The sequence below is a fragment of the Sander vitreus genome, chromosome 7 (genome assembly GCF_031162955.1).
Source record: "Sander vitreus isolate 19-12246 chromosome 7, sanVit1, whole genome shotgun sequence".
Lineage (NCBI taxonomy): Eukaryota > Metazoa > Chordata > Actinopteri > Perciformes > Percidae > Sander > Sander vitreus.
In genome coordinates this window covers 27,937,222-27,957,588 of record NC_135861.1, presented here as the reverse complement: position 1 = coordinate 27,957,588, position 20,367 = coordinate 27,937,222, and the positions used below count along the sequence as shown (strand labels likewise).

The 20,367-nt window shown below is 40.9% G+C and overlaps 1 protein-coding gene across 2 annotated transcripts in view; it reads left to right on the top strand.

Annotated features, from left to right (window-relative positions):
- Positions 1-20,367, top strand: part of syt6a (synaptotagmin VIa) — a 78,219-nt gene extending 57,852 nt beyond the window's left edge. For both annotated transcript variants that reach the window (XM_078254049.1, XM_078254048.1), the window contains 5 exons: positions 593-1,154; positions 14,443-14,563; positions 15,605-15,776; positions 18,683-18,833; positions 20,273-20,367. In XM_078254049.1, the coding sequence (XP_078110175.1) occupies positions 593-1,154; positions 14,443-14,563; positions 15,605-15,776; positions 18,683-18,833; positions 20,273-20,344 (1,078 nt within the window). In that variant the 3' untranslated portion in view covers positions 20,345-20,367. The remainder of the gene's footprint in view (positions 1-592; positions 1,155-14,442; positions 14,564-15,604; positions 15,777-18,682; positions 18,834-20,272) is intronic.

The window sequence follows — 20,367 nt, the reverse complement described above, 5'->3', positions numbered from 1 at the left end:
TCTACAGGGCCCAGAATGTAGTGCTACGCCCCTGCCGTTAACTGTCAAGCCACTAAACCTGTATGGAAATTAACACCTCTGCTGGTTAATGATCATACGACACCTCTCTCTGCAGCGTTCTCTGTCAGGTAAATACAGTACTAAAATGTCTTCCTCTGATGTAGCCTACACTGTAAGTCAGTAGTAGGCTATACAATGGAGTTGCATCCAAACAAGGCACATTTTCAACGGGCACTATACTAGTGCATTTTAAAAAACAAAAAAACAATAGAAATACAGGCCACAGGCCACTAGTTATTTCCTTTCACACAGGAAATAACTCAACAAGCCGCTGACTGTTGCTTTCGATCAATTGCAACCCTAACAGAAGACATCAGGTGACATGAGGTCATACAATCCGTCACCCTTTGTCAGCACTACTTGTTTGAGGTAAGCTTGGTGTGTCAAGGCCCTTGCATTCAAAACCTCCCTGTTTTGAGTTTCCTTGCTCGTCTTCACTACAGCTCTTCAACACAAACCAGAAGCCATTCCCTGTCAGTCACTTTCTCTCTCTCTCTCTCTCTCTCTCTCTCTCTCTTTCCTGACCCTGCAGGCACAATTCATTCAAAAGACACCTGCCCAGGCAGATGCAATCAACCAGTCTAGACCTGGGAAATGACTATGTAGTGGACAATGACGAAAAGCCCACTAGCATCGGCCGCATCCAGCCAGAGCTCTACCAACAGAAGACCCTGGAATCGGATGATTCGTCCAAGAATGGCAGCAGCAAAAACTGCGGCAGGATTAACTTCTCTCTCAAGTACGACTACGAAAACGAGGCCCTCATGGTCAACATCCTCAAGGCAGCAGACCTACCTGCCAAGGACTTATGCGGCACATCTGACCCTTACGTGAAGGTCTACCTGCTGCCCGACCGCAAGAAGTTCCAGACTCGCGTCCACCGGAAGACGCTCAACCCCACGTTCGATGAGAGCTTCCAGTTTCCTGTGCCTTATGACGAGCTGGCGATCAGGAAGCTCCATATGAGCGTCTTTGACTTTGACCGGTTTTCAAGGCATGATATGATCGGGGAGGTGGTGCTGGACAACTTGTTTGAGACATCAGACCTCTCCAGGGAGACGAACATATGGAGGGACATCCAATATGCCACCAGTGTAAGAATCTATTGAATTTTTCTGTTTCTTCTAGATTTAGTATCAAATGACATACATGGCGTATAGAGACGCTTATATTGAATATGTCGCTCAGATACTGGTGAGTTCAAGTATACATTACAATCTATGTGAGTGTTTTCAACCAGGGTTATAGCTACTAATCAACACACAAAAGTCACTGGGAATTTTCTGAGGGGGGTGGGTAGAAAATAAAAAAATCCTTGATTATGCGGCACGTTTTCTTAAAAAATGCGATGGAATATGCGGGATATTTATGCAATTTTATGCAATGAAATTGCGGGAACTTGCAAAAACTGCGGTTTCATCATGGCTTCATCGCGGGGTTTGCAGCTTTTCGATGATGTTCACGTCGCGTAATTATGTCACTTCATAACGTTCCCATGGCAACAGGGGAAAATGGCTGCTCTTGTGTGAAGTAAACGCAACATTTTTCAACTTTCTGCTAAGATATATGTGACTTTTTTGCAACGAAAATGCGGGGATTATGAAATCATGCAAGCCCTGCATATTTTGCACGGAAATTGGCAATTTATGCGGCGAAAGTGTGGCGCATTTGAAAAAATATATAAATATATTATAACTATGCCGACTTTGGCTGAATTATGCAATCGCATAATCGCGTTTTTCTGGAGGGACTGATTATCAGAGATGTCACTGGACAAAACCGTTCAGAGGTTCCATGCTTACGTTCTGCGTGAGCTCCATGTCGTGGCCGGTCAATTCATCTACGTACAAGATTAATAAAAAAGAGCAGCGTCTGCCTGTGTGGAGGCTTACATTCCACAATTAAAACGTGTCGTTTTTTAAAGGAGGATTCCAGTACTTTTAGACTAAAATTGTTTATAAATTTGTGGCAGCGCAACAACCATTGCAAGCAGCGGTCTGATAGTTTGGTATTTTTTTTACACTGAAATTCAATTTGCCCCTCTGTGTGGTATTTTGATGCTTGGCGCACACTCTGTACATGTGAGAGGTTTATTGAAATATGGCAGCAACGCTGGCTTTTCGTGGAAAGTGGTCTTACACATTATGCTGAGAAAAGACATCACAGAACCAGCTCTGTTTCTGGCGCAATGTCGCTCTGTTATGTTACGTGTGGCAAGCGGCTCCTTATAAGTGTCTCGGCTACGGTCACTTTCAAACATAAAATGTTTGTGAAAGAAAAGCAGTAATGACTAAAGGAAAGATGTTAAAAGGCTAGCTGTGGGTGGGTTGTTTAGGGCTTACCTTGAGTTGGCATCAGTGGCTAGCTTAAGCTCAGGCGTGGAACGGCTAGCCCAAGCAGTGGTCTTCAGAGACTCCTTGTTCAGGTTTTGTCATATGTGGTTTGTCCAAACAGCAAAAGACAGACTGGTGCAGGCACTCAGTCCAAGAGTAGCTCAACGTAGCTTCCAGCTAGCCAAAAGAACAGAGGAAATTGACAACGTGAGTTTGTCGTCATTTGTTAAAGTGCTCATATTATGCTCATTTTCAGGTTCATAATTGTATTTAGAGGTTGAACCAGAATAGTTTATGTGGTTTAATTTTCAGAAAACACCATATATTTGATGTACTGCACATTGCTGTAGCTCTTCTTTTCACCCTGTGTGTTGAGCTCTCTGTTTTAGCTACAGAGTGAGACATCGCGCTTCTGTTCCATCTTTGATGGGAGTCGCACATGCTCAGTAGCTAGGTAAGGACTGCTAGCTAGACAGTTGCAGAGTATGAGGGCGTGCCATGCTAGCAGGTAGGCGAGCATTATAACGTGCATTACAAAGTGACGCACGTTTGTCACAGAAATAAAGGCTGGACTACAATAGAGCTGTTTGGAGCAAAGTCCCTTTGGGGTGGACTTTGGACTTTTTCATTAAAAGCTATAACGTGCACAAAAAGATATATAACAAAATAAAGGAAAGGGATGAAGCCAAAAAGGATCATATTAGCACTTTAAGCAGTTGTTGTCATGCTTTATTGTGATTGGCCCAGCCGTTTCAGAGAAATGAGACCATAAAGACAGAGCGCACCGCTTCATACTCAGAAAGCTATGCCCAGAGGGGGGAAAAAAAGCTTTCCGCTCTCCATTGACTTTTTATTGCGTGAAGGTGCCTCGTCGCCAATTCCGTCTGCTAGCAGACAACAGAAAAATGCCTGTAAGCTGATGTGTGGTATATGAACTACCAACAATGTATAAAACTATAAGTTTTTTAGTTTTTGTACTCTGTCAAACCAAAAAACTGAGCTTTTATGAAGACAAAAGTGGATACGGAAGTGAGGAATCCGCAGGGACAATGGGGAGACTGTGGGATCCTGACACTAACCTAACGTTATGCCATTCATAAAAGCTAGTGTTTTTGGGCGGGCAGCTTACAAAAACTTAATTTATGGATTCTTTACATTGTTGGTAGTGTATATCACCACACAGCAGCTTTGAGGCATTTTTCTGTTGTTTGCTAGCAGACTGAATTGACAATGAGGAACCTTCACGCAATACAAAGTCAATGGAGAGTGGCGAGCCGTTTCCCCCTCCGGTGGGGGCGGGTCTTTAATATGCTCTCTCTCTATAGATGTGACTGGCTGAGAGTGTATTTATTAATCATCACACTCTCCGATCTATATTTAACTTGCTCACATGCTGGGTGTTGCCCTTGTGCTGATATAACAGGGCCCAAAATGTAAATTTTTTTTTACTACTTTTAGGCCAGTAACTAAATGTTCAACTCTTCATGGAGGGAATTAAAATTGCAAAAACTGTAAACTTAATTAAAATTGTAGAATGCAATACCAATCAACCTTTTAAGTGTCTGGCCAACATTTTCTGAAGGGGGTAAAGGGTGCGTTGAGGAAATTCAAATCCTGGCTACAGCCCTGTAATATGAATAAAATGACTAGACATGCATTGAAACAGCAAACGAATTGTCAAAAATGGATACATGATTCCTCATTTTATTCTACAAAACATAATTGTCACTTATTAAAATACATAAAAGGGACTGGCTGCAGTCACAAAAGGATATGTCTGACTCACAGCTCACTCATGCAATTATTTTTCTGTTGGCTTTGTTACTTGGGGACGATGTCCAGGGGCCATTTTCAGAAACAAAGTGTTCCTCGTCTCTGGCACCTTAGAGCCCTCATCACTTTATCACCTCCACAGAAACCTTATGTCTGAGTTTCCTCTCCTCTCCGGTTGTTGAACTTGAGCATCTTCCAAGGGTTGTTCAATAATCTCAATGTTATTGCTTAGGAGGCAGAAAAGCAGACAGCCTTCTTGGCACACAAACTTTATCGAACCGCCAAATGATTTTATGTGTGAATATCCCTTGCTCACATTAAGTTCAAGATTGGCATCATAAAGAATGTATAGATGGTGGGGTTCAGTAGCAACAAAAAAACTAAGTGTAGTGGGATGTGGTGTCTTGTGTACGATAAAGACGCTACTTTAAAATCATTGATAACCTCTTAATGAGTGGAAGAGACACCAATATTTAGCAGAGGGAGGAAGAGTGAGCAGCTTTTCTCAGTTCATAGATCAAGGCGGGATAAACATCAATAACACCAACTTTAGCAGCATTACTAAGATAAACAGTCTGGGGAAAAGAGCAGAAGGCTACATTATTGACTATTTCTCATGTGTGTTTGATCAGAGAAAACTATTTCGGGAAGGTTTTTACTTACTAATCAGTGGCATTGATGAAGAAGTCTCTTTTTTACCAAGTGGAAGGGATTAAAATCCAGGCGTAATGATTCTTTGTAATGAGGCACTTGTACTATATAATAAATAAAGCAATTAAGATGTAAAAGTCAATGAGTAATAAGTCATTGACGACAGCCATGCTCGCAGCTCTGTGAGCAAGGTGAGAGCTAAATGATGTTTAACAAACTAATGTTTACAATCTTAGTTTAGCATGTTAGCATCGTGTCAACATCTGTTGCAAAGTTGCATCATACCCGCGTTGTTATGGATCCCATGTAGCTTCTAGGCAAGTCCCGCCCTATGATGCAGCTCGATTGGTTGGGGTTAGGCATTGACCTTGAGTGGTTAAGGTTAGGATAGCCGATTGGTCAGGGGATAGGACCTGAACAGATCCGGTTACGTTACCTTGCGTAAGCATGGACGCCTGGCCAATAGTAGTGTGTGAATGCTATTGAAGGGCGGGTCTTGCCTAGAAGTTGCGTGGCTTCCATGATAACGCATTATGCCCAGAGTTGAGACAAAGTGAAATTTGGACTTGATGGTGGCACTAGATCAAAAGCCAGGAGATCGCCAAAGTTATTACAATTCATCCAGAGGGGGTACATGAATGTTTGTACAAGATTTTGTGACAATACATCTAATAGTTGTCGAGACATTTCACTAAAAACTACAAAAGATCACCGTCTCACTGTAGTTCAGTGTGTTAGCATGCTAACATATAGGCTAATTATCACTAAACTCAAAGAATAGCTCAGGCTGATGGCGATGAACTTTTGCCAGCAATCAAGTCATCATCAAGCCAAAGTATCGGATTTAATTCATTTCAAACAAACACAGGATTTTCACCCAGGAGACCAGGGTTCCAGTCCTGTTTAGAAAAAAAAATAACTTTTACTTCACGGAACAAATGGAACTAATGTACATCACGTACTGCATCACATGCGTAACCGGAAGTGAAGTAATGTAACACATTGCCATAATTTTAACCCAAACTCCATCGTTTTCTGAACTTAACTATGTAGTTTTGGTGCCTAAACATAGCCAAGTAGTTTTTGTGCCTAAACCTAACCAAACGGTGACCGTTTCACAACGTTAACGACGTGTTTAAAACTGCGACCATTACATTCTGTGGTTTAGATATGAGGACAGAAATTGCTCCTGCGGGTCGTATTTCCTGCCACCTCTAGGGGCACTCATTTATGAAACGCTCCTATGGGTTGTTTTACAGGGTTGGGAATAAACAACCTACAGTATATCGTCATATGGTTTGGAGGACTTGTTGAATAATGGCGCTAGATTGAGATATAAGAGATCACCAAAACTTATTAGAATTCATCCTGAGAGGGACGTGATCGTCCCACGTACCAAATGTCAAGGCAATCCATCCAATAGCTGTTGAGATATTTCACTAAAAGCCAAATATTACAACATCATGGTGCCACCAGAGGAAGTCAGAGGATCACCAAAATTATTAGTATACATTGTCTTGGGACCACAAATGTTTTTGTACAAAATTTGGTGCCCATCCACCTGGCAACGTGACATCATGACTTCGCGTAAACATACACGGCACTTTCTAAAGCCAAATGGCGTGTTATCTGTACGCATTTTGAGCTATCCGCGTGTATGTCTATGCCGTATACAGTGGACGGGTTGGGTTTAAGACAAGAAGAGCAGCTTGGGTTTAGGGAAAGAAGAATGGGACGTTTGGGTTTACTAAAAGAAGAAAGCGATGGTTGGGTTTAGGAAACGTGACCGCGGGACACGATCCCCCGGTCTCCTGGGTGAAAGTCCTGTGTTGTTTGACCCATCCACCACCCCAACCAACTTCCCTATGCAGATTTTCGGGCTTTCATACTACTCGCTACGGCGTAAATTGACACGCAATCGCAAGGTAATGTAGGTCAACAGAGGCCAAACGGTGTTGATAAACATGCTACAAAGCGATTATGCGTCTTGATAACACGCCAAAATGGCATACGAATTGGCGTGTCATACATACGCCACTTATTGAGATCAGTCAGCATCTGGTAAATATTAAAACTATAGGAAATGTGAGGGGGTCACCAAAGTCTGTATGCTTTTTCTTCTAGGGATGGATCAATGTCTGTACAAAATGTCATTATACTATATATAATTATCTATGTTTCAGTCTGGACCAAAGTGGTGTATTGCTCTGACGACCAAACGACAGACTGCAACTTTGCCACTAGCGTGGCTAAATCATGATTAATGCAGTACAGATGATACTGACTGGCACCGAAAACAGCCGGTGTTTTTACAAGGACAAAGTGTCACTTCATGCTTTTACAACACTTGACAATTCTGCTGCGCACTCACATTGTGGCTGAACCTTTACACCCGTCAAAAGAAAATCCCTCACTTCCTCAGCAGAGAAAGCCAAATCACAGCAGTATGTGTAAAGAGACGTTAAGACTGCAGCACTTAGTCAGACGTGTTGGGATTTGCCAATCAGTGAGGTTCTCACCAAGCTCATTCAGTGATTAGGGGTCCGTGTGACCTTAATACTGTCTATAAGATGGGGCTTAGAACTCACATATAGGCAGATAACAGGACTTGTATTAGCTCATTAGGGACCACCATATTTTAGTAGGCAGGTTGTGCTTGTGTTAAAAGTAATTTGGAGTACAGAACACATTTTTACAAGAGGGATCTTGCTGATAGAAGTCTCTAAAATAAACTTTTTCTAAGACTCGATTATGTGGGTAATTTGGGTTACATTATGTTGAAGTACTGAGCTGTAAATTTGATTTCCTCTGGTTTTGTTTTAATTATCTGTCTTGAGTGATGATGATCATCTCGAAACATCAGATCAGAACCTATGTTTTTTTTTTTTGGATAATGTGATAAAAACTGCAATGATAATAATGAAATGTGCCTGTTTGACAAAAGAGTTGATCGGGAGGTCGGCCATCATTTTAGAATGAAAGCAAATTGTTTCAAGGAGATACTGACAGCTGAATAACCTCAAGGACTGGAAGTGAAGGCCAGCTGTTCAGCTTCCTTTTCTCACTTTAACAGCTCTATAACGTTGCTGGTGGTGAAAACAGATGGCACTTTTAACTTTATTTAACTATATGTTTTTGCCCACAGGTGCATCAAGGTGCATGTTTCTAGCTCCACCTTTTAGTATGGGATCAGTGTGCTAGGTACCTCAACAGACTCCAAAGAATAGGGTTGGGCATCGTTTGGATTTTAACAATTCTGATTCCAATTCCTTCCACTTGCTTCCTTTCGATTCCGGTTCTTATCAATTTTCGATTCCAATTCTTTGAGGGGTGGAGTTGAAACGGGTCACATGCCTATTTTCACAAATAAGAGGAACGTTTTATTTTAATTCAATGGTGGGTTGCAGTTTTACGGGGCTTTTTCAATGTAAAATAAAGTCACACTAGAGCGCTGCTTACTGTGCTCCAAGGCTGCAACACAACAAGCGCCTGGCCGCTACGGAAACCAAAACTTGCGCGTATTAAATTAGGAAGCAATGATCGGATTTGAAACCAAATCCTCTAAACGATTCCAAACAATTCTACTGGAATCGTAATTTTTGAAACGATTCCAAGTAGGAATCGGTTCTCGATGCCCAAGCCTAACAACGATATGGTTTGTGTGTTCCTAACCTTCTAATACGACCCACAGCAGAGTCCATGAAATAGAGCTCAACAGTGACCGCCCACTGTTTTTTCAGCTCTGTCTCCAGAAGTGTTTTTCCCCCTTCAATTGTTTCATTGACGTTTCTAAAATTGCTTATACATAGAGTTTTAAGTCTGGAACCAAGCCAACTAGCTACGAGATGAATAATGATTATAACACATTTGATTCGACCCAAAAAAACATTTTGAAAACGGCAAAAAAGGCAAAGGTACAAGACCGGTGTACAGAAACTATCATAGACTTCAATGGTAGAAGCTCGCTCTAGCCGTTCGCGGGTACGGTAAACGTTTCTATGGTAACAACGAGTTGGACCAATCAGAGATGTTGCCGTTACGCTTAGGATTGTGGGTAGTGTAGTTTTTCTCCATTAAATCGCAGATGAAACATGTTTTTCTTAAAACAAGGTTGATTTCATAGCTTCTACAGGAGCAGAAACCTTCGTTTCACAACCACGTAGCTCGGGGGTCAGTCTACCTCGGATGGTTTAGACATTATGGCTGATATTCTAAATCCTTATGCAGAAAATCAATGGGATTTTTACTTCCGGAGTCGGCTGTGGGCGCGACCTCACATTTAAACCAAAGTAAAGGTTGCAATTTTAAACACGTCTTTTAACGTTGTGAAACGGCCACAGTTTGATTATGTTTAGACACCAAGTTTAGAAAAAGGACGGGGCTTTGGTTAAAATCAGACGTCACTTCACTTCTGTTTACGCACGTGACGCTGAACTTGCCATTCGTAAATTAAAAAACAAACAAACAAAGAAATATCACGGTTGCATTTTGGTTATGTTTAGGTAGCAAAACTACTTAGTTAAGTTTAGAAAAAGATCGTGGTTTGGGTTTAAATCAGTTGTTACTTAATTTCCTAAAGGTTAAGACCGTAACGCTGAACGTGACGTCCGTTAAATAAAAATAAAAAAAACTCACTGTTTAATTTTAATTTCAAACGGGCGCTCCCGGGTGTTTGTTTGACCCATCCACCACCCCAACCTATCTCATTGCACAGAAATTTGGCACTCTTATATTTCATCACCGTTCTTCCTGCTTTGCTCCCGTCATAATTACTACAGCCACTAGAGGACGTCGCCACAATAAAACGTAAATATGGGTCCTAACTGCTGCTTGTACAAATGCCTTCTGGGAGCGTTTTCCAGGGTGAGGACAGTCTCCTAACAGAGGGTTAATAAAAAAAAAAAATTTAAAAACAGGATGTAATGGAGCGGTTCTATTAATACCATTTCCAACTTTGGACAATGGAAACGCCAAAATAACCATTCTTATGTATAACAAACGAAGTGAACCGGACAGCTTGTGGTAAAAAGGCTCAGGTTCCCTGTGGTGTAACGTTGGCTCTCTGGCAGCCTGCTAGCTGCTGTCAATCAACTCCACACACTGACAAAACCCTCCAGCCGGCTGAGACAAAATAGAACATTTCTGATATTTTCTAGGGCTGCAACTAACGATTATTTTAATAATCGATTAATCTGTTGATTATTTTTTCGATTAATCAATGAATCGGATAAAAAAACAAAAAAGCATTAATTTTAGGGCTGTCAATCGATTAAAAAATGTAATCTAATTAATTACATACTCTGTGATTAATTAATCGAAATTAATCGCATACATAATTAACGGTGCCTGAACCGATACTTTTTAAGAAAGTAAAAAAAGAAAAGAAAAGAACGGCTTGTTTAGTGCTAAGGCCATATGGTCAAAATTAAATGATTTAATAATAATGTATAACAATAACTTATTTCACTAGTAAATTGCTGTTGAACGACAAAAACAACAACCAGATAGGAAAAGGACATTTACAATAACTTCAAATGCACCACGAGGCTGTAGTTTACCAGTTTAAATGAACGCACCGTCTGTGTTGTTTTTCCGACGGCAGCTGCAGATTGTTACATCCCGGTGTTGAATCCTCTACAGTAAAACACAGTCAAACTTTACACCGTTTAGCGTTAGCTGTCAGCATTTTAACCGTGTTTAATCCAGCTACTAGCTAGCGGTAGGCTAACGTTAGCTGCTGTTGAGTATAGTGTTAACTAGCTAGCGGTAGGCTAACATTAGCTGCTGTCGAGTATAGTGTTAACTAGCTAGCGGTAGGCTAACGTTAGCTGCTGTTGAGTATTATGTTAACTAGCGTCACATGCAGCGGGGTTTGTGTTTCCTGTAACGTCTGTTGTCTCAGCAGAGAGAAGCGCAGACATATCAGTGGCACCAGATTTTCGTCTGTATGCAAACGTCAATATGGAATGGATTAATCTGCGTTAATTTTTTTAACGCGTTATTTTTTCTCAGATTAATTAATCGGAATTAACGCGTTATTTTGACAGCCCTAATTAATTTACATCAACTCAATACATACTTAGATACATACTTGTTGTTTTAGTTAATAGTTGTGTAAAGGGCAGATACAGACAACACACACACACACACACACAGACACACACGTTCACTTGAAGCTTATTCATTAAATTATTACCATCATTGTAGTAAGTGCAAGTTAAGTTCATTTGTACACCACATTTAAACACAGCTTAAGATGACCAAGTGCTATAAAAGAACTTTAAAATGAAATTAAAAAGTACAACACACACAAATATATTTGTCAACAATAACTGATACGGGACAAAGCACAGAATATATACATGACAATAGATTGAAAGATTTATGGGCCACAAAAGGCGAGTGAATAAAAACGTGTCTTTAGTCTTGCCTGCTTTACTACTGTTATTAAAGAGCTAACGTTAGCTTGTCATGCTTGTCAAGTTGGATAACGAGTAAATACTACACCAGCACCAGAAGAGCTACTGGAGGGACGTTATGTTCCTCACTTCAAAACGGAACAAAAGTAGGATTCTGTAGTGACTTCACCCTGCTGTTGAACTCCCTTCCTCCTCATCAAGGACTCCAACATGTTTACGTTTAAGGTGCTGAATCATCACCGTGGTGCGCCTGTGCCATGCCATGTCGCTTGTGCTTATCTTGCAATCAACACGTTTTCGATTTATTTTGTGTGAAATGCTCCCACACCTTGAAAGACTTAGGTCGTACTGATTTCTCTGCCTCCGCCATGTGTTTCAGAACAACGTTAAGGGTCTCTCTCCGTATTTCAACCCGGTCTCACGGCAGTTTGTGTAAATGTCACGTTATTTTTAATCTATTGATGCGTGTTCATGGGGACGTTTTTCTCGTGGTGGCCAGCACGAAATACCCTATGGGGAAAGGACGCCTCACACGCCGGGAGACGGCCGAAAAGGACGCCTCATATGCGGGGAGCTGGGCTGCATATTTCCTCTACTCCCGCTCTGCTCTTTTTTCTTTTCTTTCGCTCTGCACTGCTCCGCTCTGCTAAATTTATTTTTTTTATCTCCGTGACTGAGTGGCATATTGATACAACAAATCGATAATGAAATTCGTTGCCAACTTTTTTAATAATCGAATTTGATCGATTTCATCGATTTGTTGTTGCAGCCCTAATATTTTCCCAATAAAAAAATATGTTGACACTACTTTTGACTACAAAAAGTACATTAGGCTACTAAATGTGATTTCAACACCTCCAAAACTCTCTCTAAAATGAATGTTCCATCACGTTGAATCTCATGCGTTTAATCCGTACATAAACAGAAATGTAGAAACAGTTTGACTATTAGCCATGTTGCAACATCCACTTTCATTAACAGCTTCACAAAAGGTGGAATTGTTTGCAGAGAGTTACGAGACACAAATTAATGGCACAAACACTTGTGAATGAACTGTGAACTTATTGTCTCGTTATGACAGAGCTAACGACAGCAATAAAACCCTTCACAAAATCAAATGATGTCCAATCCTCTGCTACTTGCAGGTGTGACCAGGCTTTGAGATGTGCTGGTGTATTAAACTCTGGACAGAACCAGGCTAGCCATTTCACTCTTTATGCTAAGCTAAACTAAGCTGAGTCCATCGTCTCCATACTGTAGTCAACGCACAGAAATGAGAGTGGTGTCAGTCTCCGTGTCCCGATCACTGCAACAAAGCGTATTTTACCCAAAATGTCAAACTATTTCTTTGGACCTTATAATTTGTATTGTCCCGTGTTACAATACGACGACAAAAGCAACCTATTCTCTAAGCTGCACTGTGCTTTACAACAAATAGTATCCATTTGTTTTTCAACACAACGCACAATGCTCCTGCAGCCCTCCTGTGCCTGATCTAAAAAACAAAAGCTGCAGTTACCAAACAACAAACTCATAATGCAGTTCTTTTTCAAGCCAAAAATGCAAAATAGAGAAGTTGCATTATTTTGCATCATATTACCTCTTTTATACACCCCTGTGTAGTCTGTGCTCCAATTAGCTACTTTTCTAGTCCCAACCGTGAGAATCTGCTTTAATTACTTGTGGCAACAAGAGAGAGGTCACCATAATATCAAAATGACCATGTTTTCACAATTTCATGATAGAGGTATTAACAGATATAACACAGTAGAACACGTTAAAGTACACGGCTTTAGCTGTTACAAAAAGCAGACTGTAAACTAAATATAGTATTGATCCCAGAAACAGAGGTTTGAAAGGGGGAACTGTGTTTTGAGGGCTACACCCTGAAGAAGGCCGCTTTGTGCCAATGGGTGGGTTAGTGGGTTCTATTTTTAATGTAAGATTTCGAAATGAAATAGTCATTTAAATAAAGGCTTTTTGTAATTTTTCCACAAGAAGAGTGACTTGGACCTTTTTTCTCTTTTGAGGCTTGAGGTACTTGAGTTATTTTGCACATTACGTATTGCAAAGTAAACTCTTATTTGGTCTTGTGTTCTGAATGACACGAGTACTTACGCCCCTCCTGAAACCTAAACTTGCTTAGCTGACCTTTGAATATATATTATTATATATTATATATATTTATTTTAAGGGGAATTCAAAAAGTTCAAACAGGAAAAGTATTAAGGGAAATTCTTACAGTTCAAGGTGTTTTCACTGTTGTAAATGCAACATCTTTCCAAAAGTCAATGAGAAATCGTGTTAAACAATCGGGATTTCTGTATTGACTGAAATAACTGCGATTAGGATTTTTTTTTACATAAATCGAGCAGCCCTAGTTTGAATGCAGTACTTTCACTGAGAGTATTTCTACACTGTAGCATTGCTACTTTCTCTTAAGTAAAAGATCCGAGTACTTCTTCCACCACTGCCTCGCTTCACTGACTGCGTGCTACAGCGGTTACAAAGAGCAGACCATAAACCAAATATAGTTGTATCACCGTAAACAGACTGTGAGGACGAGACACTTAATGCACATGACTCTGGATCCAAGCATCTGCGTTAAATGTAAGTGTGAACAACATGACATCATGACTTCGCGTAAACATACACGCCACTTTCTAAAGCCAAGTGCTGTGTTATCTGTACGCATTTTGAGCGCCGTATACAGCGGACGGGTTGGGTTTAGGAAAAGAAGAACGGGGTTGGATTTAGTAAAAGAAGAAAGCGACGGTTGAGTTTAGGAAACGTGACACGCGAGACACGATCCCCGCTCTCCTGGGTGAAAGTCCTGTGTTGTTTGACCAACCTCCATGCACGGATTTTCGCCCTTTCATACTACTCGCTACGGCGTAAATTCACACGCAATCGCAAGGTAATGTAAGTCAACGTAAATTCACACGCAATCGCAAGGTAATGTAAGTCAACGTAAATTCACACGCAATCGCAAGGTAATGTAAGTCAACGGAGGCCAAACGGCGTTGATAAACACGCTAAAAAGCGAGTATGCGCCTTGATAACACGCCAATAATGGCATACGAATTGGCGTGGCATACATACGCCACTTCATGAGATCAGTCTGGTGTGAAACTGAAAGAGATTTTTTTTTTGCTTGTGTGTGTGTGTGTGTGTGTGTGTGTGTGTGTGTGTGTTTTTCTCCACAGGAAAGTGTTGACCTGGGGGAGATCATGTTCTCACTCTGCTACCTGCCCACCGCAGGCAGACTCACACTTACTGTCATCAAGTGCAGGAACCTCAAGGCCATGGACATCACTGGGTACTCAGGTGTGTATGCGGCCGGGGCCCGTTTGTGTGATTCACTTACAGCTGCAGTGGCTCGACATGAATGATCCCCTCTTTGACTATCCAATTGTAAGCGTGTCAGATAAATTGAACAAACAGCAGAGAGCTGCCTCCACAGCTGCGTTCTGTTTATTTCAGCAGTTATTAATATTCAACACTTGCAATATTAAGATATTGTCAGCAAATAGTTGCAGGTGGTCGGTTCATTGTAACGGACTGCCGTTCCACTTTAACATTCCACTTTTCCCTACAATACTGTTATGACTTGCAAAATGTGACATTTATTGTGCATGAAATGCCAGGGTTCAGGTGTAATTTTGGGGTGAATGTGGCTTTTTTTTTTTTTCTCCTCCCATGTTTTATGACATTTCACGATTTCAATGCGAATCCCAATTGCAATCCCTTGAGTTTTTACTGTAGGGCGGTTTAGCTGTCTGCCATTGTTTCAATCTGTGCATCGGAAACCCGTAGCTATCACATTCTGCCTTCGGGCAAATCAGGCCGCAAAGCAAGCACTCTCGTTTGCTGTTTATAGATTTAGGGCAGCTCACTTCTGACTAAAAACGTGGCATAATGGATCACACGAGGCGATTCGCTACTGACAAATGAAGATTGAAATCAGCATTCATCGGGAAGCGTTCTCAGTCATGCTTTTTAAGCTATCTATAGCCTTTCATGCTTGAAGTTTACACAAGCCACTGACTCATCTACTTCTATGCACGTTACCGATGCCAGGGCCTCCAGGGTTGCTTTCATGCTTAAGTAGAAAAAACACACGCACTGATGGCCCTGTCTTCACGGACGTCTTTGAAGATGTTTCGGCAGTCAAGGAAAACATTTGTGAAAGCTCTGTTCTTTCATAATCCCAGAAGCTGGATCTTCATCCTAATTATTGCTCTGGCAGTTTCCTACGAGAAATGGATAACTTGAAACATGATGAGGTTTTTTAATTATCAGCACTTTGAGTTTTAGACAAAGTCACATCTCCGTCTCCTTGTTCTTCCTCTCTCTCTCACCAATTAGATCCCTACGTCAAAGTGTCGCTCATATGTGGCGGGAGACGTTTGAAAAAGAAGAAGACGAGCATAAAGAAGAACACCCTGAATCCCAGCTACAATGAGGCCATCATCTTTGACATCCCGCCAGACAGCATGGACCACGTCAGCCTGCACATCTCCGTCATGGACTACGACTTGTACGTACAAACCAAACATCTCATTAGAAACCAACAGATCAGGACAATAAATAAAATGTGAAAATATAAGAAGTTACTCGACTCAAAAATGTGTTTTGCTTATCGTTACCTAACTTGGATGTTTTACCTTCACTGTGCAGAATGATGTTTGTGCAGAGAAGTCTGCTTTCAAGTCATCTGCTCAAGATGGAAATTTTCTCTTTGCTCACCGTTGAAGATGTGTCGATAAAAAAGCACGTCCTCGGGGCATCAAAACTAGTTTGGAGCCAATCATGGTCCAATATGCAATTTACAGTACACAAGACACATGAAACGTTGTTTAGCCCGGTAGCAAGTGTCTTTTTTTTTTTTTTGTAAGAGAGCCCGGCTGGAGCCAGTCCCATACTGACGGCAGCATTCATGTAGAGCCCAATAGTTTCCGTGGTAACAGAATCATGGACGGAACCGCGAAATTGAGAATTTAAAAAAGCTATAAAGACAGATTTCAGAGGGCTCTTCGTTAAGTCAGTACTAAAATCTAACTGGAGATTCAAAAATATGACACAGGTCTACCTCGTTTGGTCTGGACCTTTGGACTTTTCAGTTTGATCCGAACCAAAACCCCCCGGACCATGGTCCGGTTCGTTTATAGTGTGAAAGCATTGTTTGGATGGTTCAGACTGTCAGACCGAATACAGGAAGCTGTGGCAGGCTATCATTGTGTTATAAGACCGGGGAAGCTCCTTTAAGGAATAGCTCGGTGCTTAGTGTGTAGTCTACATGAGTGAGTGAGTGACGGTGAATGTGCTCAGAGCAGACAGCTGTCGACTGTCAGAGCTGAGAATACATCAGCAGTTTACTTGTTAAGTGGTTACTAAATGTACAGTGTAGGTTTCCGTTTGTCTCTGAATAAATGCTGCAGAAAGAAAGTTCCCGTGTCTTTGCTTGTCAACATCACAACAAAACAAAAAGAGCCGCGGCAGCTCGGGGAGACAGAGAAAGGATACGAGAGGACGGGGAAGCCCGTCTACAAACCAATCAATTACAGGTATCAGGAGACGCAGCTCACGTATGTGATGACAGCAGGACGTAGTTTTGTCACGTATAGATCTTTAGTGTGCTTGCATAACTGCAGTGTGAAAAAAACTTACCGGATTAAATGCAGAAACATTAAAGTGTCTTAGTCCAGTGTGTAACGTTTTTAATTGTTCATTATCAAAAATCTGTGTTGCCCGTTCACAAGCTTGTCCTTTTTTCAGGAATATTTACCACCACCATCAATTCCAAGTATTCCTTTTTGGCTTGAAATTTACATTTGCATTCGCATGAACTGGGGTAGACCCTCCATATTCATGCGCCATCTTGAAATACGTTAGCCGGTAAGGGACATACAGGACGTACTGCTCCTCCTTTCGCGTTTTCGCTGTCACATGATAAACTCACAGGTGCTGCTAATGCTGCTCAAGATCAAGAGACCGGCTTTTTGAAGCGTGAAGGCTACCGTAGCTGTAATACGTACTTTAAACTGCGTGGTGCGAGCGATGCGAGTTGATTGCGATATGTGATCTCAACGCTAGATGGGAGAAATTCCTACACATTGGACCTTTAACCTTGGTTCGGACTTTAAGGTGTGAAAGCCCCCTAGGTCTAAGTTTCCAACCCGAGCCGCCCCACTGTAACAGTAGTTTAAAAGAGTCCTAAAATGTTGTTACAAAATAATTCTCCCTTTGGCTTAGGCCTGGTGGGGGGGCAACTTAGGCCTGGTGGGCCACCAGGCTTGCAATATACTGGGGGAAACCCTGCAAGGGTAAAAACTTGAAATATCCAGCGTACACACACACTGAGAAAGGGCTTTTCAGTGACGTAGGAGACATCCACTGTTTTCCCTAGGTTTGTGGAAGACTTAGGTGCACGTATTGGGCGGGGGGGTTTATGGGTCCTCCCTCAAAAAAATGCAATGCTTTTTAATAATAAAAAAAAAAATAATAAAATGCCATTGGACATCATTTTTGGGCCATTGTTATTACCATATCTGTGTCTGAAACATTGGAAAAGCTAGAACAGGTAATAAATAAATAACACTCAAAAAGTTTAAAGACAAAACCTGCTAAAAGAAGTTCACTGGGGACCAACTACAACCATTAGATCAGAGAAAGCTGTTTTAGTTATATTCATTCGTCTAAGGTGGTGCCAGAAACGGCAAGGGTGCTGCGTCTAAGTATAACTAATATACTAATAACGGCAGGGAAAACCCTGACATCTTATATCTAATAGTTAAGCTTTTAAAATGAACAATATTAGGATTTTCATAGATTTGGGATTTTTTTCAGTGAGAAGGAATAGATGCAAGTTATTTTTGGGGTATAGGTTTAATTTAAATATGAATCTTTTTTTTTAATTACACTACAGTACCTTTACAGTATGTGAAGCTAGAATAGGGAAGGGAATAAGTGGATGCAGTGCAGACAGCTGACAGAATGAGAACATGCACGTTAAAGGTCATACTGGTTTTTACTGTGTGGTATAAAAGGAGCAGGCACTATTTAGAAAGCTAGCCTCTTGTGTTTTCATTACCGTGTGCTCTTAATGCTATGATTATATCCGGTTGTGCTAATAATAGGGGCTTTCATTTACACTTCAGACATCGTTAATGGAGCAAATATTTCCTTCCTGAGATGAGTCAATTCAAGTGTCACAGAAGACTATTGGCTGCAGATTCACTGTATCAATCGACAGGACATCCAGAGGCAGATTTGTGTCTCCTTTTATTACCAAATGCTCTTCTTGCAATTAGAAAAAATAATGATGTATGATATGTCTTGTCAGGTTAAGTCACATGTATTTAAATACAGACTGTGTGTGTGTGTGTGTGTGTGTGTGTGTGTGTGTGTGTGTGTGTGTGTGTGTGTGTATGTGTGTGTCCACAGGGTAGGTCATAATGAGATCATTGGTGTGATGAGGGTTGGATGCCATGCCGAGGGACTTGGCAGGGACCACTGGAACGAAATGTTGGCTTATCCACGCAAGCCCATTGCACACTGGCACCCCCTGCTGGAGTCCAAGAAGTCTGACAAAGAGGTAGGTTTGGGACTGGAGTCATTTTTAAAAAAGGAGTATTATGTCCGTGGTCATCATGTAAGGTGAACTACTATCAGAGTCTTAGGTGGTCATTTTTTAGAAAGTTGAATCAAACTGGGTTGTTTGTTTGTTTGTTTGTTTTTTGGGGGGGGGGCGCAAACGGGAAGAGACATAAGGCAACAAAGATATTGCATGTGATGAAAAGGGACAGGTGCATGGTGGTAACGTTAGTTAGTTTTGTTAGTTTGGGCGCTTACCGACAACGTTAACAGTTGCAGCAGCAATGGCCGACAACAGCTCAAGGAGGAAATTAGCTAGGATAACGTTAGCCTGCAATTGCGTCAAAAACCGGACCCTTTCGACTCGTAACAAAATCAAATAAAAAAATAAAAAAGTAACTAAGTCAATTCAGAACACACAGACATGATATAGCCTACATATTTATGATATAGCCTACATATTTTTTAAGTTAGTGTGACTTACTGTTTCTGAAGATATCTCTCCGATGTCCATGGCCCGTTAACGTCCATAAATCCGCGTAGAACTCAAATAAAAGACGCTCATAAATCCAGAACTTCATCCCGTTTTTAAGTTTTCCTCAATATCAAACTATCTAGTGATAGTTGCCGTCCATGAGTAAATTGCAGACAAGAATTGCTAATAGCTAATTCGGCATACTTTTAATGGTGCAAATTGTCCATAATGTAAACACAGACTATAGCTATATGTTATAAAAAAAAAACGTGGCTCAATTTATGAATCCATGGGATGGCAAACTTTGTACTTCCTGTTTACCTCTCCCGAAGGATTATGGGGATTCAATGAAGTTCCAACCAAATAACAGCAAGGCAAAACAAAAATAAGAATGACAAAATACATTAATATTAACTTATTTGGTGCTGTAGTTCAATAGCCTGTTTTGTTAAGGCTCAGAATGTCTCATCAACAGTGTTCTTATATTTTATTGTATTTTGTTTATTATATATTTTTGAAACACATGATCATTTGATATATAAATATTGAAATAAAAACCAATATATATATATATATATATGTGTATATATATATGTGTGTGTATATATATATATATATATATATATATATATATATAGACAGGTTTTGTTGTTTTTGTTATTTCAATATTGTAAAGACCCAAGACTGAGATGCTAAAAACATTGTGTCTGTGTTTTTAATGAGATTGTAAAGCAGGTCTGATAAATAATTAGTAAGTCTGCGTTCTTTGAATGAGAGCTTTCAGTCTCTTTTATTATCATGTATATTCTTGTTTTCCTGGCACCCAACCTAAAACCCACATTATTCTTATAGTCCTGGAACACCTTTTCACAGATATTTGCCCTGTGTTGAAAGTGACCCGAGAGTGACAGTGCTACAGCATTATGTGTCCCATAATCATTTCCCTGTGTCTGTGTGTCCTGCAGTGGAAGGCGAGGACAGCCAGCTTTGACAGCCAAGGTTCCTGCCCCTCGCCCAGGCCCCCTGCTAGTCCCTGAGCAGAGCCACCTGTGACCCAGCA